Genomic DNA, 15,565 nt, shown 5'->3' with positions numbered 1-15,565 from the left:
TTATCACGCTCAATTGAACCAAATATTTGCTCTGGTTACTCGCCCCAGGTTACACATTTACCCATTGTCTGATGGCATTATGTCTTAATTGAGTAAAAGCTCCAGGAATTGCCTTGAATAAGAAAGATACTTAATTGTTCATTAATCCTGTCATGATTGTAATTGCATACCTCACCCCTAGGGAGCTGTTACAATTTATCATTCGGATAAGCACATTTTGTCTTGTCGATTTGTCAACCCCAGTGGCCACTGTAACCATAACAACTTTTGTCCGATTCCCAGGAGCGGCAGCATGTTAAGCCGTTAGCCGTCACTATTAGACAAAGAATAGCTCACACTGGACTCCTCACTAAATGAAATTTGATTTTATCCCGTTAATTGCACTGGTTCTCGATTTGATGGATGAGTTGTCCTGCATGGATTGAGTTAGCGAGAATCAACGAGGATATGAGCTATTGTGACATTGACTCCTTAGGCCCGTGCAAACAGAAGAAACAATTAGTTAAGCGAACTATTGCCTAGGAAATGGATCGCTGGTGGCGCTTATGATCTTTTAGTTGTTGGATGGAAACATTTAAGCTAATTAATGTTATTTACATGAGAAGACTTTAGGGATAACAGCCTTGTGGTGCACTATTAACGAGATTGGCATGCCATTTCTTCTATCGTTTTGCTCCACCTGAAATTGGCCTCTATATGGTCTATATATTGGTCGAGCTCATCATTTGGGCGTAATTCATCGCTTCTAATAACTCTTTGTCAACACCCTGTTATGAACCTAACATCAAGATGTGATCCCTACAGGGAGTCATATTGTCTGATATATTATATTAACCCATTCTGCTTGAGGTCAGTCGATGTCATGCACCACAAGAGAATTTTGTTGGGTGATTGTCATTGTAGGTCGCTGCAACGAAAATCTCTCGTTTGCAGGGCACTTTAATTTAAGGCTTCATGCTTGAACCCAGGCAATAACTTGCTACTCTATATATCTATTTTAAAAATCCCCATCAAATGAAAAACGGCATCCGATTTCTCCTAAGATACATTAATAAAACAGCTTATTAATTTCTAGGGAATCAGAAAAACCGACTTCAATCAAACTAGAGATTTTCTTTTTCAATGTGATCGTATTAAAACTTGACAACAAAAACAAAGCCGGCATTAAGATATAAAAAGAAACGTTACCACAAATTTCCTACTCTTGGTTAAATCTGATCTCCTGTTGACTTGAATCCTTGGAGAGGTTTGTTTGTGAAGTTCAAGGTCAGGTTTTGCCGATCCGTATCGAAATCGGGTTAAGGAACATTAAGATTCTTCAAAGAGTAAGTTTAAAATCCATACTTGTGTTCTTTGCGAAGTAAAACGAGACAACTATTGAGGTTTCAACAGTATTTCTTCCCAAAATTATTGGAAAAATTAGATCAGAAGATGTATTGCATGGTCTGTGGCTTTCGTCAAAAACTGCCTTAAGCGAGACTTTAAACCTGCTCAGCTGTGTGCATAGATATGAGACCTTGAAGAATCAAGTGATCATATCATTCTAATACCCTCCCTAATTCTTATGTTTTGGACAAGAACAGCTTTGTGTCAAATTTATAGACGTTATTTTCGAAGGACACTTCAGAAGCGCTTAGAGCTGGCCAGTAGCTTAATTTAGTGCTATTTAAGACTTGGACATTATTATCATTATTAAGAGGTTCTATTTCTTGCAATTTTGACAATTTATCAGATCAGTCCAAATAAAGTCAGCCCCTGGAACATATAGGCTTAATTTAAATATCACTAATTTATAATGCTAAAGGGCTTATTGGTTGCACAGCTATCATAATGTTGATTTTCCCCAAGGGTCTCCCACTTAATTTTCACTCCAGCAAAATTGAATCATTAAATCATATACATGTATACATGTATTGATTGGTAAAGGGATCGATCCATAATTGATGCGCCAATCAACCTTTATCAAAGGATTATATTGACACTTTTCTGATGCAAGTATTCTTTCGTATTTAGTGAACAAATCAGGCCCTGGCACGCTACTTATATAATATTTTATTCATGTGTTATATTAAACACGATGTTGGAATACCAATTGAGATGTTGTTTCGATGTTTGGATTATTTTTTCTGATTATCTTTGTTCGCTGATAATGATGGTGGGAGTTAGCAAACTATGATTATTGTGAACCGAAATTTATTGCAAATATTTGATGCTCTTTTTGACCTGAAATTCTTCTGGGTGTGGTTTCCTAGTCAATCTAGTTAAAAAATCAAGGAGTTGTTAAACTTGGATAAATAAGTATATATTTTTAAAGGAACTCCATGTTAGCTCATTAAATTTGAAAATGGTATTTTAAACCAAATGTATAGGCAGGAAATTTTTCTGTAGTTATGGGCCCCAGACCAACAGTCTGGGGACCATATTGAGATTGCTGGAAGTTCTACATTCTTCTATCTATCTATCTGTTCACCCACAAACATTATTGTGAGTGTTCTCTAAAACACCTAAATAAACCAAAAATCTTTCTTCCGTATACCACCAAACATAACCCCAACCATTCAACGTCACCAAAGACTTTTCGAAATTTGGATAATTTTGATGACTTTGAAGCGTTAATTTTTATGCGCCGATTTTTCTGATTTGCTTTCAAATCTCCGGCACAATTCTGTCAATCACACGTATATTAGCATAAGCTCCGCCCCGTAATGGTGACGTCATATCCTCATGCATCATGGCGGCGGTATCTCTTTGCCGAAGTAGCGAGCTGTCGAGTATTTTGAGCAAAGAACGACGGTTGACATGGTTGAATGAAGGAATAAAATAAAGGAATAGCCTTTAATGCTTATCGATGATCCATCCTGCCCATCTGAAAAGGGGTAGGGTGCTGTTTAAATGTTACCGAGCGTGTGATTTTGAGAAAGCGCGAGCGTGTTTGTCCGGAAATAGATCATCCGCGAAACGGAATAGACTTCAATCCTCCATACGTGTACTGTGTGGGCCCGTGGGGGCTATCAAATTTGCCTGTCTATAAAAAAGGATTTAATTGAATTGTCATCTCAAAAAAAAACGTAGTACAGTAGACCTCACCTTAGTGGAACCTTTTGGGACCATAGATTTTTCTTCGACTTACACAAAGTCTACTTAGGTGATGATTATTCAAAAGAAAAGCATGAAATTTGCTTCAACTTAATCAGATCTCGGCATATGCAAGTTCAACTTTGGCAAGGTTGACGGTATCTTCAATTTTCATGACACGGCATACCTTTTCAAATGACAACTCAATTATTCCTAAATGGACCAAAGCAGCTGTGCCTGCCATGAAAACCACCACCACTAGCCAATTCTGTGGAAAACCAGATGCTGCTACTATGTTAGTCCTATCTTGGAGGAATTATACTTGTCCTATGGACAACTCCAAAATACTGAAGTACTTGATTTAATCCCACAAAGCAACTACCTTCTTTGCTCTTCTACCCAGGTGCCTCCCTACCTCACAACTTCTATTGTACATCTTCACACCTCCCTCAACCCTAATTAGTGGGGACCATTCAATTTGCTGCCAAGCAAATTCATAGTTCTAGTTTTTATAATGAATTCTCTTTGATCACAAAAGGTTGAAAACAAGCCTCACTGTTCAATTTGTAATCAATACTAAAATGGGATATAATTGTATCAGTTGTTTGGTGTTTAAAAAGGTTGATAGGTGGAAGAGTTTAAAAGCGAATAAATTTTTCTAGAATTCTAAAATAGAATCGACAAATGCTTTTGTGATGATCGTTATTTTGTAAACAAGTAATTTTGGAAATTGTATCTGTTTTGTAAATAACACATGTTATATTATTTGTCAGTCAATCGTCAAAGACATGTGGCAAATCCTGATATCGCCAAAAAAAAACGTTATCCCGTGAATCTCCCTGCCTTGCTAAGGTTTTTGTGCGGGTGCTGAAATGGAGTTTACCATTCTAAGATTTCTTAATTTTCAACCAAATCTGGGTTTTAATTTAACATATATATAATAATATACCCAAGTCTCATTTCATCATATATTTATCATCAAAGCCATCTCATACGAATGTACCACATTCTTACCACAACTAAAGTACATCATATAATAATAAAATGATCGATTGATACCTCACAATTGTGAGTTTTTCATATTGCATCAATTGTCCATTCAGTTGGTGGCTTTTTTGCCCACTTAAACTTTTTTGATGGACAATGGCAAATTTGTATGCATTATTACATTAATTGGCATTTTTTCATCGATTGTTACGCGTATTCTTTCAATGGTGACACGTATATGTATTCTAGTAATCTCGGCTAGGAGCATTGGACTTTCAGAATTTGTTCAACAACTTGTTACACGGTTTGATATTCTGGTGCTCCTGTATAAGTGATTTTGATAAGCTTTCACTCCTATCAAAAAAGAAATGCTCCTTTTAAACAGGTAAATGAGGAAATTAAAAATTTCTTTGTAATGAAAATGTTCTTCGTTGTTTTCAGGTTGTTGTTTCTAAGCTTCTTTGTTGATGTTTCATTCAACAGCCTGGGGGAACCTTTATCCTTTTGTGGCACAGGAGTATTTTTTGGATTTACATCACACAACAGTTAATTGACTTTGCTGTATATTTCACCTTTTTAAAGCCCTTCTTCTTATTTCCTGTTTTCCAGAATCACTCAGGGTTTACTCCGCCTCCGGGATGTAAAAAGGAAAACTGTTTGCCGGTTTCTCGGAAAGAAAACTGTACTCTAGGTTCTCGGAAAGAATACTGTAGTCCGGGCATCCGGAAAGAAAACTGTTTACCGGTTTGTAAAAAGGAAAATTGTATAAAAGACGAGAACTCTAAATGTAGTATAGAGAAAGACGTTGTACGTGTCAAAGTTGCCAAATCGATTGTGGAACCGGAACCGGAACCTGTGTCTGTGACGACGAATGGCCCGCTGCGAAGTAATTCCAGGGACATACTCAGTGATGTAAGTACACTTCTTGGTGATTTTGCCTTCTTAAATATTTTTGTGTATTTGTCAAAATTGCTGTGAAAAAACCAGTCATTGCAAATGTTGCTATAAGATCTGTCTTCAGCTCAAATTCAAAACGGATTGTAATTGATTGGCTCTCAGGAGACTTAATTTGTTTCAAATAGATGGTTCTAATTGTGAGACATGGCGGCCTCTAACCGGTCATGGCTATTTACGTCTCATTATGAATGAACTAATCTGGTGAAAATCTTTAATGGCATCCTGGGAGAATGTTTTTACCACCAGCTGAAACTATCGCCTCACTTCCCACCCTAACCCGTTCACTAAACGTGATTTCCCAGCTGAAATTTGATCAATTAATGGGTTAGGGATTCTGTGCACGCTGCATTAGGTTCCATTGATCATTGTCCACCGAATGATACCTTAAGATTACAAATTTACAGGCTTCAATGCACTTCGCCAGTACCAATATTTTACATTAGCACATCAATATAAGAACCTGTTTTTCCAAATTTATGAGTTTCCCCATCGGCGGCATTCATGCCTTGATGCCGGCGCACTGGTGGCGACCATTATCTCTTCATAACACCCGTTTTCATTAGGCTATTACCGGAAGATGCTGATGGTGCTAACGCCTTGTACACTTTGTACCTGGTTTATTCTGACGGCATCCTATTGCCATGGTGATGACTATTTCTTCACTAAAAAAACGGGTTACTTAAGAACATTATTACTTTGTGTAAACCTCTCGTATCTCTGTGAAAAACCTTAATCCACAGCTGAATGGAGACGTTCTCTCTGTTTGCTGCAGATCATTTCGTATTAGCCAATTTTTTAGTCATCATGCTAGTATATTATCGCAACTTTTTAAAGGTCCATTTTTAAGTCGCATCAGGATAAACATCTGTGAAATGTCTATTTACTTTTCTTTTTCATTGTCGCACGATCGTAGCAATAAACTCGTTATCAATGGGTAAAAAAACTATACCAAGGGGTTTAGCGGGAAGTGTGTTGGTCACTTCAACCTTTAAACCGATAGCTGAAGGAGAGGAAAAGAGGTTATCTCACGAAGGGACAGCAGAAAATTGACTCGAGTGTAATAAAAATATCCCCAGTTCATACTGTGAAGGCGAATTCTGTCAACTTGATGTGCATGTATCCTACGCCTGGTTCTGCATCTGTTTCTCACACTCACTGACAAAAGTCTTGTCACCCTAATCTACAGATCATATCCGTTACCATGGAAACTGAGTTTTTTTGGCAGAAGTGGCTTACATAAGAATATGACGACTTTGATGTGGGGTCTGAACCTATCATCCAATAGCTATTGCTGAAGGATATTGACAAAAAAATTGTTTTTTTTATGCTCAAACAAGACTAGGATGAGAAATATATCATTCGGCTTTTTATGAGCTCAAAGAAAAGGTTTTAATTGCGAGTGATCCAATTGTGAAATTGGATTTCATTACCCAAAATAAGGAATGTCAGGGTAACTACTTTTAATGTGAGAAGTATAAAACTTGTTTGTCAAATGAAATGTTTAGTAAAAGTTAGTGCTCTGTGGGATGACTGTGACCAATTTCCTAGTGATACAAGTTTAATTCGTATTTTATCCTAAGGATAAATAGGTCTATTAAGGTTTGAATCGTTATACTTTCAATTATTCATAAAATGAGCATCTAGCACAAAAGGATGGTTACCTGTTTATCCATGAATAATTTAAGACTGAGAGCTAGCTTTATCCATAATTGGAAATGGTTCTTATTTGTTGATGGTACTGTTTGATAATATTTATACTTTTTACAGGGCCAGGATGTAAATAGACTTGAGTTCAAACAATGTTCAAACTTTTGGTGTCAGATGGCTGCCACTGTTGCCATTACAGCTCCCCCCCTCGCTCTTGGCCCTGATGTCGAATCTGGTCAATATGTGCATTAAGAAAAACACCAACCCACCCTCCATGTGATTTGGACCTATTGGGGTTGAAATCAAACTTCCCACATCAACTGTTTTTTTCCCTGTTCTTTGCCTCAGCTGGGCAATTTGTTGCCTGATTATAATGGGTGGGAGAGAGACAGGTTCAATGCCCATTCCCGATCGATCTGCTCAGATGAAAAAAACTCATAGACAGAATCAAGATGGTGATAAATAAAACGGTGCAGCACCCGAGCCAATTACACGGTCGCATAGAGAAAAACTTTAATGTGATAAGCAATCGAAGGCAATCAGAGGTTTCTGGTTGGATGGTGATGTGTTCATTGATGAACGTAGGCACACTATCTCCCGTTGTGTATCACGCAACACAATATAATGCTTCACTAACTGAGGAAATTGCACACCATTTTCTTCATTAGTTACTCATTAATTATGTTTTGCTGTATAATCTGGGAGCCTTGTCAGCGCTGTTCTGTCAATCGTTTGCACCTTTCGTTTTGAAAAATTGTTGGCTTGTTTGCGTAGAGCGACTGGATCGGAAGTGGGAGTTATCGGGCTGTGGTTTCCTTTCATGTCACTAGGAGTCAAACACACCATGATGATGTGTTTTTGTGAACTCGGTGCCAAGGAGGGCAGTTGTCATTGAGAAAATAACATGTCTTTAAAAGGCATGAAATTCCCTGACAATTTGTTTGCCATTTAAAAAGTATTTCGTGCAGATTTAATTCTCAAGTTGCAAAATTCCATTGGCACCCCCAAATTTGTTTCAAGAAGTGATTTGTTAGTTCATATCTGAGGGTTTTCACCCAATTGTCTCCTTCTCCATTTTAACCCTATAACACCTAGAGCCATTGCCAGCGCAAGTGCTTATTCCACTAGGCCCCGACGTGATTTTACCCGGAAATCACATTTTTTGCGATGGGTCCAGTTTTTTACAAAATGACATAGGTGAACTTCCAAATAATGTATTACAAGTCCCGTTTATTTAAAAGAAGATGAAATTCCCTATTAGATAGGGTACATCCAAATCGGAATCAAACAAACGATCCATTTCAGCAATTCAAATGTCCAACCTGAATTTACTGGCTTGAAGAGAAACAAAAACTTAATCGTCAAATATCTCAAAAACTTCTACAGCAACCACCATTGTTCATCCGGGCATTTGAAAGCTTAAGTTTCATAGATTAATAATAGGCGGCGCACTGAAGGAGATCGGAAGCTAAGCGCGCGAAATTTGAATATGGGTGTGCGGGCGTCATAGGGTGCCTCCAGGGGGATCGGCGGCGGGCGTCATAGGGCGCCTCCAGGTGTTATAGGGTTAATGCACTTAGTCGAAGTTTGTATGGGACTTGAGAGGCATTGACTTGCAGAACTACATCACAAATTTACCACTTTATGTTGAAATTGTTACACTTATTACCTAGGTCAGAAATGCTTGAACATCGCTGAAGCTGTGCTTCAAGTGTCAGTCTTTCCTCGGTAATGAATTGTCGAGTATCGTCAGGGGAATGAGAGGGGAAAACATGGAGGAAAACTTCACATTACGAGTCCTTGTCTAACACACAAATGTGCTAATCTCTTCACTTGATATCAATTTAGCCTGCTTATATGATGAAAAAAATCAAATCTATTTTATCCTTGCTTCTGAATTGTAGTATGGTGTACTTTCGATGACATGTCTTTTGTTTACATTCTGTGCTCTCGAAAACAATTTTAGATAATTATTTCATGGATAGAAACTAATTTGACAGAAAAGCTTTCAAGTCACTTCAGACTTTTCCCCTCAATGTATAGTGCTCTTGTGCTCAGTAGCATAATGTGTACTGCATTGATTTCGCATTCTGTGAACTTCGAGTAGTCTATTTCTTGTGGGCTTATCAAACGGCTTTTACCCCATTGGATGGATACAAAAATTATTGAGAAACAAAAAGATTCCCGTAGGCAATATGAAAATGTTCCGGTAATGTTTCCTAAAGATATTAAACAGTGCCAAAAATCGTGTGATTTGACGCCATCCCCCAGGCGTCAATTTTTCAAATATTACTAATGGTTGGATTTTAAAGTAACTGTTAGATAAATAACAGGAAACAGGGATGTGGAGGTATTTGTTTTTGCCTGTGAGGTTTCCCCTTTATGAAGAACTTGACACACATGGTCAATTGTCTTTCATCTGCCACAAATTTATTTCACTCGCAGGAGAAAAAGAATCAATTTTTCTCTGAATGATGGAAAAAGATTGAATAGTTACTTAAGAAAGTTTGTCTTGTCATATCTGGTCGCATAATAGGTGTGAATTTACCCTGAAGTCATATTTATATCTTAGCGATATCTCATCTTGTTGCTGACACTGACTCACTCTTTTGGTTACCATGGTTACCCGTGATGAAAAAGTAATAAGGAACAGTTTAAAATGGCGCTAATCTTACAAATAAATTCTCGTTTTTCCCCACAAAGGTGTCAGCATCCACTAAGTCCTTCCGCGCATTAGTTTGTCTCTTTGTAGTTCTCCGTTTTCTTCGCTGTTTTTTCACCCATGGTGCATCTTGGTGTATTGCCAATTGGTGTCTTGTTGGCGGAGACATCATGTGCTGATAAGTCATGACTTGTAGTTGTTGACTGACTGGTGGCATAAAGGTGCGAGTTAAAAGGGAGCAGGACTTTATTTCCATAACTGGTACCTAAATTTCCTAAATATTCATATAGGCCTACCGATATCTTAGAAATTAACTTATAACAAAAAATTCTATATGAATCTGATAAAGATGGCATCAAAAATTCCATCATAATTTTCATTCTGACACAGATGTTACATATTGGCGACATTAATTATGGTGTTGTCTTTGACTTACTCCAGCTGGCCCTGAGCAAAATGTTTTGATATCCAAAAATCTGCTGAACATAAAATTTAGACGACTCTCTTAGTATAAGTTACAAAGTCTTGCATGCTGAAAGAAAATACCATTGATACCTTCAACATCAAATGAATTTTGAGGTAGTTTTTGATCTGTAACATTGGCACAATTTAAGGATTGATATATGTCCACTTATCATTTCAGGAAAGTTCTCTTACAACACACTCTGGACGGGGTTATATAGTAAGTACACTTTTATATCTTCTCAGTCCAACAATTGATGATTTTATTTTTGATTATGGCCATCCCTCCAAATCATACCAAGAAGTGTCTTTGGTGTATATCCTCAAGACGAGGGGCTCTCAACTCAAGTCGTGGCCATGGTTCTCCAGTTGCAACTATGCCACACTTTTGGATATTTCTTCATTGCGTGTCATTAAATGACTGCTCTCCATATGAGGATGATTGAGGGGACAAAACAGAAACCCAGGTCCCTTAGGTTTTGGTTTAATCAGATGAGCAATCTTCCAGATATTTGCCTTGAGAGACACTTTCTTGGATCAATTTTCGTTGCTATTTTACAAAACTGTAGCTGCTGGGTAGATTTTGAAATGTTGTCGATGATGTTATGGGATTATTTTCCTTGCCCAAGGGTTTTGATTCAGAATGTGATGTGAGAGTAGTCTCCCCAGAATCTGTCTTACAGATTGTTCGCCATGAGAAGTCTATATCGGTGACAAACCGGCATGTTCTCGTTTACACCCCCCAGCCCCCCCCCCCCCCGTTACAGGCAGTTGGGGTCGTGGCTTCCAGTCCATTGGCACCATTTATCCAATCAATCACTTGATGAAGTCAAAGTTTTGGGTAAAAGTTTGTGATACTTCGTTTTGTGTGATCATATGTTCATTTGATCAAAATGCCAGTCATCCCGGGAAGTGTACAGATCAAGAATGCTTCAGACATCCTCGCTGTGTACACCAAATGCATTTCATCGATCTCAACATAATTAATGAAATTTGTAACAACTTACTGCCAGGCCAGCCACTTTATCTGTCACCGGTGCTAATGCATTTGAAGTGCATCTCAAAAATCTCTCCTCGAATCAAGTGGTCATTTATTATGCCAGTTTAATATGACTTTGGATGGTACTAGATTGTTGACTCAATTACCGCTACATGACAGATCTTTGCTATTAGCAAAGCAATTGGTATGAAATATCCATGATTTGAATTATCGTGGTCGGTTTGCCAAGTGCTTGATTTTCACTCTATTAGTACACTTGAACGATAGTTAATTGCTGGTTTGTGAAATGTACTTAGTTTTTTGTCATGAAATCCGGATTGAGGATGGATATTATAAGTACAAACTCTGATGTTCTCCATTGAGAATGTATTGTTCTTGCCATCCCTTATGGGTAATGCGTTAGCAGCCGTTTTTTTTTACCAGTTACCATCATGCCGTCGACCTCCCGTCCCTCCACAGGGAAGAATTCTTTTCCAGTCTACCCTGTCTACCTGTCTACCAGAGAAATCCCCACACCACCAGACATCCGAAGGAGCCAATCCGTTCACCAATGGTGTCAATTCCTGACTCAGTCATGCGGACACGAATCGTTATCCTGACACATCGGTCCACCTGACCAGTGATAGTCTCTTTATAGGTTTATTGGAGTGGTATCTGCGCGCAGCCGAGCGTACCATTATCAAACATCACCAATCGGTACCAAGATTAATGGAATGAAAAATTGAAAGTCAATTCGAGTAAATCAGTTGGTGATGAAAAGCCGTACTTTGATTCTATAGTAGTCGATGTTCGGTGATGATATCTTCTGGAGGTCCCCATTTAGAAGTTTCTGATGGATTATTCTGTCAATAAGTATATTGATTGGTCTGTTTTTGTGAGGGTTCAAACAGAAATTTGATTATTGGAATTTTCTTAAGCCTTCAGGTGAAAAGGCTTCCATTTCTGATGCCTGTGACGGTCATCAGATTGCTGATTGGATAGATTTATAATGATCCGGTTATCGATTGAACTCCACTGGTCAAAAGTAACATTGATGTTGTCCATAACCTTGTCACTATGCCATGCACGGGATTCGTATTAGTCCTTTGAACATCAGAAGGGATGCAAGCTTGAATAGTTGATCTGGGCAAAAGGTTCCAAACCTTTGAAATGGCCGTCTGGGTTGCTTCTGAAACAAGACTTCCGCACCATTTTGAAATGAACAGCTGTTAGTGTGGTGGATACTTTCGACTAGAACTGCACGAAAATCGATACCAGGCATTCATGCCATGGCAAATGATGTGTGATAAAGATTGAAAGTCAATTTCTAAAGAGGTTCCATTTCCAAATCTGAGACGCTTCGCAGATAATCGATAAATTGGAATGATGATTTGTTTCTTTCATCGGGGCTATATACATGACACGCTTGTTCTAAAATTGACCGAACCTTGTGAAACGACACCCTTTTATCGCGCATTAGATCAAATATCATAAAGGGCTGTTATTGGTAGGTTTGATTTCAAATCGTACAGGTCCGCTGATCCATCTTTGAAGTTACCATAGCCGCCACAGAATATCGATACCAAGTGGTTGGATTCCGAAAATGTTCCCAATATGTTCAATCAGGTTTTATTAGCCGGTGATATCACTCGATATTTCGATGGAGGGATTAGTGGTTTGGGACTCATAAAAGTTTTCCTGTCACTCCAAGTCATTGAAGTGGTTGATGTTGTGGGTGATCCTGGTCAGAGATCAATATCAGATTAGACCTTTATCGAACTTGTGATTATACCTTCCGGTCAACAAAGTCTGACGAGAGGAGGGGGTATAACTCACTGTCTTTAGTAAATGGGTTAGTATGTTGTTGATTCCATTCCATTGTGTGTCCATCATTCTAACACTTCAGACATTAAAATCAATAAGGGGTTAATATGGAATTGGTTTAGCTGTCGGATGATCTATTACTGTTGCCCATCTTGCGGGTGTGTACCCAACATTCACAGCACATTTACCTAGCTAGCTGACAGGAAATTTGGTCAGGCTCCAGAAATGGAACTTCCTCTCATCTGGCGGTTACAGGCGAGAAATCTGAATTCAGGAAGAGGCCAATGATCCTGACTCTGAATGGGTTTGCTGGTTGCAAAAGGATCTATGGAGGCCGGCGGGTGTGGAAGAATTTCTGTAGATCAGGATGGTAGTGGTGGTGGGGGTAGGGTATTGAGGAAGGGGCAGTGATGTACAGTCCTGACTCCGAAGGGGAAGGGTCGGTCATCAGGTCCCTCTGCATTGGTTGTTGCTTTCAGCACATGTATTTGTTTGCCAACGTAGCCCGACTCATGTTGGTTAATCTTTGAAAGATGCCTCATGTATGTTCATGCCTGTTGCTCTTGGATAACGGTCTTATTATTCCCCAGGCGAAAGGTTGCTGAGACTCTTTATATATTACATACAAATGCAAGGAAAGGGTTAAAACACTTCATATGAGTAATGGATGTGAAATAGAATAACAATGCTTTGTTCCTGAGGTAATTTTTCCTTTCAAGCCAAATATCAAGGACTATTTTCCACGAGTATTTGATATAACGACTCCCATCCTGCTATCTAGAGGCTTTTAGGAGGTGATACATTCAGTATCGGTTTTTTCTGCATTTCTTGGTCGCCTTTGCTGGCTGTCGCTGTTCATAGATGTCTTACCACTTCCTTTAGCGCTTTGGGTGATATATTTGTTGCGTTGATCTCTTAGAAACAATCTTGGTTCTTTTCCCAATATGATCCTTCTAGAATCACCCGGCAGCAGCATCTATTATCTCTCAACATATCATACTAAATAGTTCACCGTTCTCAACAGCAAAAGGAATATGTGGCTAAGAGTTACCAGGTTATATCTTTTCACAGCATAAATTCTTTCTTTTTGGTGGAGAGTGTGTGATTTTTAAAACTGCCAACAATGGGCACCAGTGCAACAGTGAAGTATCGTGGTTCACTCTCTTTATTTTTCTTATTGTTGGTTATGGTGAAAGAAGATGAGGATCAGGTAGTTCTTTGCTGGTGATGGTGCATTGCTCAACAATTCTCCTAAGAGATACAAAATCGCCTTCAGAGTTTTTGGCAAGATTGTGATTATAGGCATTCTGAAAAACTCAGATTATTTATATCAACAGTGTTTTCTGACACCATGCTCGCAATTACTATAGACAATCACATTACCTGTCATTAGGTATTCATATGTAATAAAGTGATGGTGATAAAAAATCCATATGCCGTATTCTCCCGTGCCATACCAACTGGTAAGTATATAATAGCATTAGTGACACTGTAGGGGCAACCAGAAATGACTATTTATGCACGATGGTTTGGTATTAATGTTTGTGATATACACGACAGCCACAGCTCAAATAATAATACCAGCTAATCATAAGCGAGACATATTCATTGGCCAATAAACACCAACACTACTCTATAATGGCGGCTAATTTGCACAGATGGTTGCGCGAATTGGTAAAGATGGCAGTCGAAATCCGATCAATTTGTGCTTGCTTACAAACCCATTACCGCCCTGCTTGATAAAATCGTGTTTTCTCTATTTCCTGTACGATATTTATTTCACCGAATTTGGACCAAGGAATCATTAGGGGTGATATGTGAAAGTAATGCGGACATTTTAAAGCCTATTAATTTCGTGTGGGATCTTTCTATCAATATTCGGCTAAGCGCTTAGTCCAAGGAAATATTAAAAGCGTTAGCATTGAAAATCAATGAGCATATAGGTTCTGATAGACTTTAGTGGCATAATCCTTTATTGGCGTGGTCAATTGCCATTGCTGAATTATGAGTTAGTTCAGTTGTTAGAATTGGATATTTTTATTTATTTGTTGCTTGATAACAAGTAAGATAATGAATAACAACTACAAAGTGTTTTGCCTTATCAGTCATTGTTCATTAACTTCAAGTGATGATATTTTTGCACTTCAATGTTTGATAAAAACTTAATTTAAGGACCCCAGTTATTTATACTGTTTTTCAAAAGGTTGTATTTATGATATCTGTAATCTCTTGTTTCAAAAACCTTGTTTAAAAGTTTACGACAAAAATTCTAGAATAATACATGTAATAAACTTTGTGGTGTTAAAAATATTATAGCGTGTGTCAATTTCATTAAGGATTTGCCCCACGGCCAGTAGGCGGATTAAAGGCGGCATAATTTGTTTAAGGCGTGCAAAATCTACTTTTCTGCTATTGGCATTTCAAGTTGTACTGAGCGTCTATCTTTCCAACTTAATAACCCGAGGCATGGTAAATTCATTAATTTAGGGACTGGTAAACTTAACATGATAATTTCTCTTATTGGATTTTTCGAATTCATTTTGCTGTAAACTATTACAAATTTATTGCTTTAGACTGCAATTTTATCCAATGAAATTGCGTGGTAGCTTTACCGAGGAGAATCGATGACAATTTTGTCGTGTTTTTTCCCCCGGGAAGCTTTGCAAACAAATGCGTGATCCACGCAAGCCCTTAGGCCGTCATCAGATTGATGTCTTTAGAAAAAAGTATCTCTAACTATTTGAACTTTTTTCACTATGATGACATTTTTCCTGCTCATGTAGGAATTCATTGTTTATTCATGAGGCAAATGTCATCTATGTATTAATCTCAATTTGTGGCGATATTTGGTTGGAGGAAATTGTGAGCTCATTGCCACGTTTGTTTGTCGTTGCTTGTTAATCGCTACATTAGTTCACGTCGCCTCCGGGTTCTATGGTGGTAAATGGACCAGATATGTGTAATTATGGCTC

At 38.2% G+C, this 15,565-nt stretch overlaps 1 protein-coding gene across 6 annotated transcripts in view; it reads left to right on the top strand.

Moving 5' to 3' along the window:
- The window catches only part of LOC135482534 (autism susceptibility gene 2 protein-like), a 157,606-nt gene that overhangs the window by 40,055 nt on the left and 101,986 nt on the right, over positions 1–15,565 (top strand). For all 6 annotated transcript variants that reach the window (XM_064762642.1, XM_064762641.1, XM_064762640.1 and 3 more), the window contains exons 3-4: positions 4,672–4,974; positions 9,972–10,010. In XM_064762642.1, coding sequence (XP_064618712.1) covers positions 4,672–4,974; positions 9,972–10,010 — 342 coding nt within the window. The remainder of the gene's footprint in view (positions 1–4,671; positions 4,975–9,971; positions 10,011–15,565) is intronic.

The sequence above is a fragment of the Lineus longissimus genome, chromosome 2, assembly GCF_910592395.1.
Source record: "Lineus longissimus chromosome 2, tnLinLong1.2, whole genome shotgun sequence".
Classification (NCBI taxonomy): Eukaryota; Metazoa; Nemertea; class Pilidiophora; order Heteronemertea; family Lineidae; genus Lineus; species Lineus longissimus.
The sequence above is the reverse complement of the archived record's forward strand: the minus strand, read 5'-3'. Positions and strand labels throughout refer to the sequence as shown.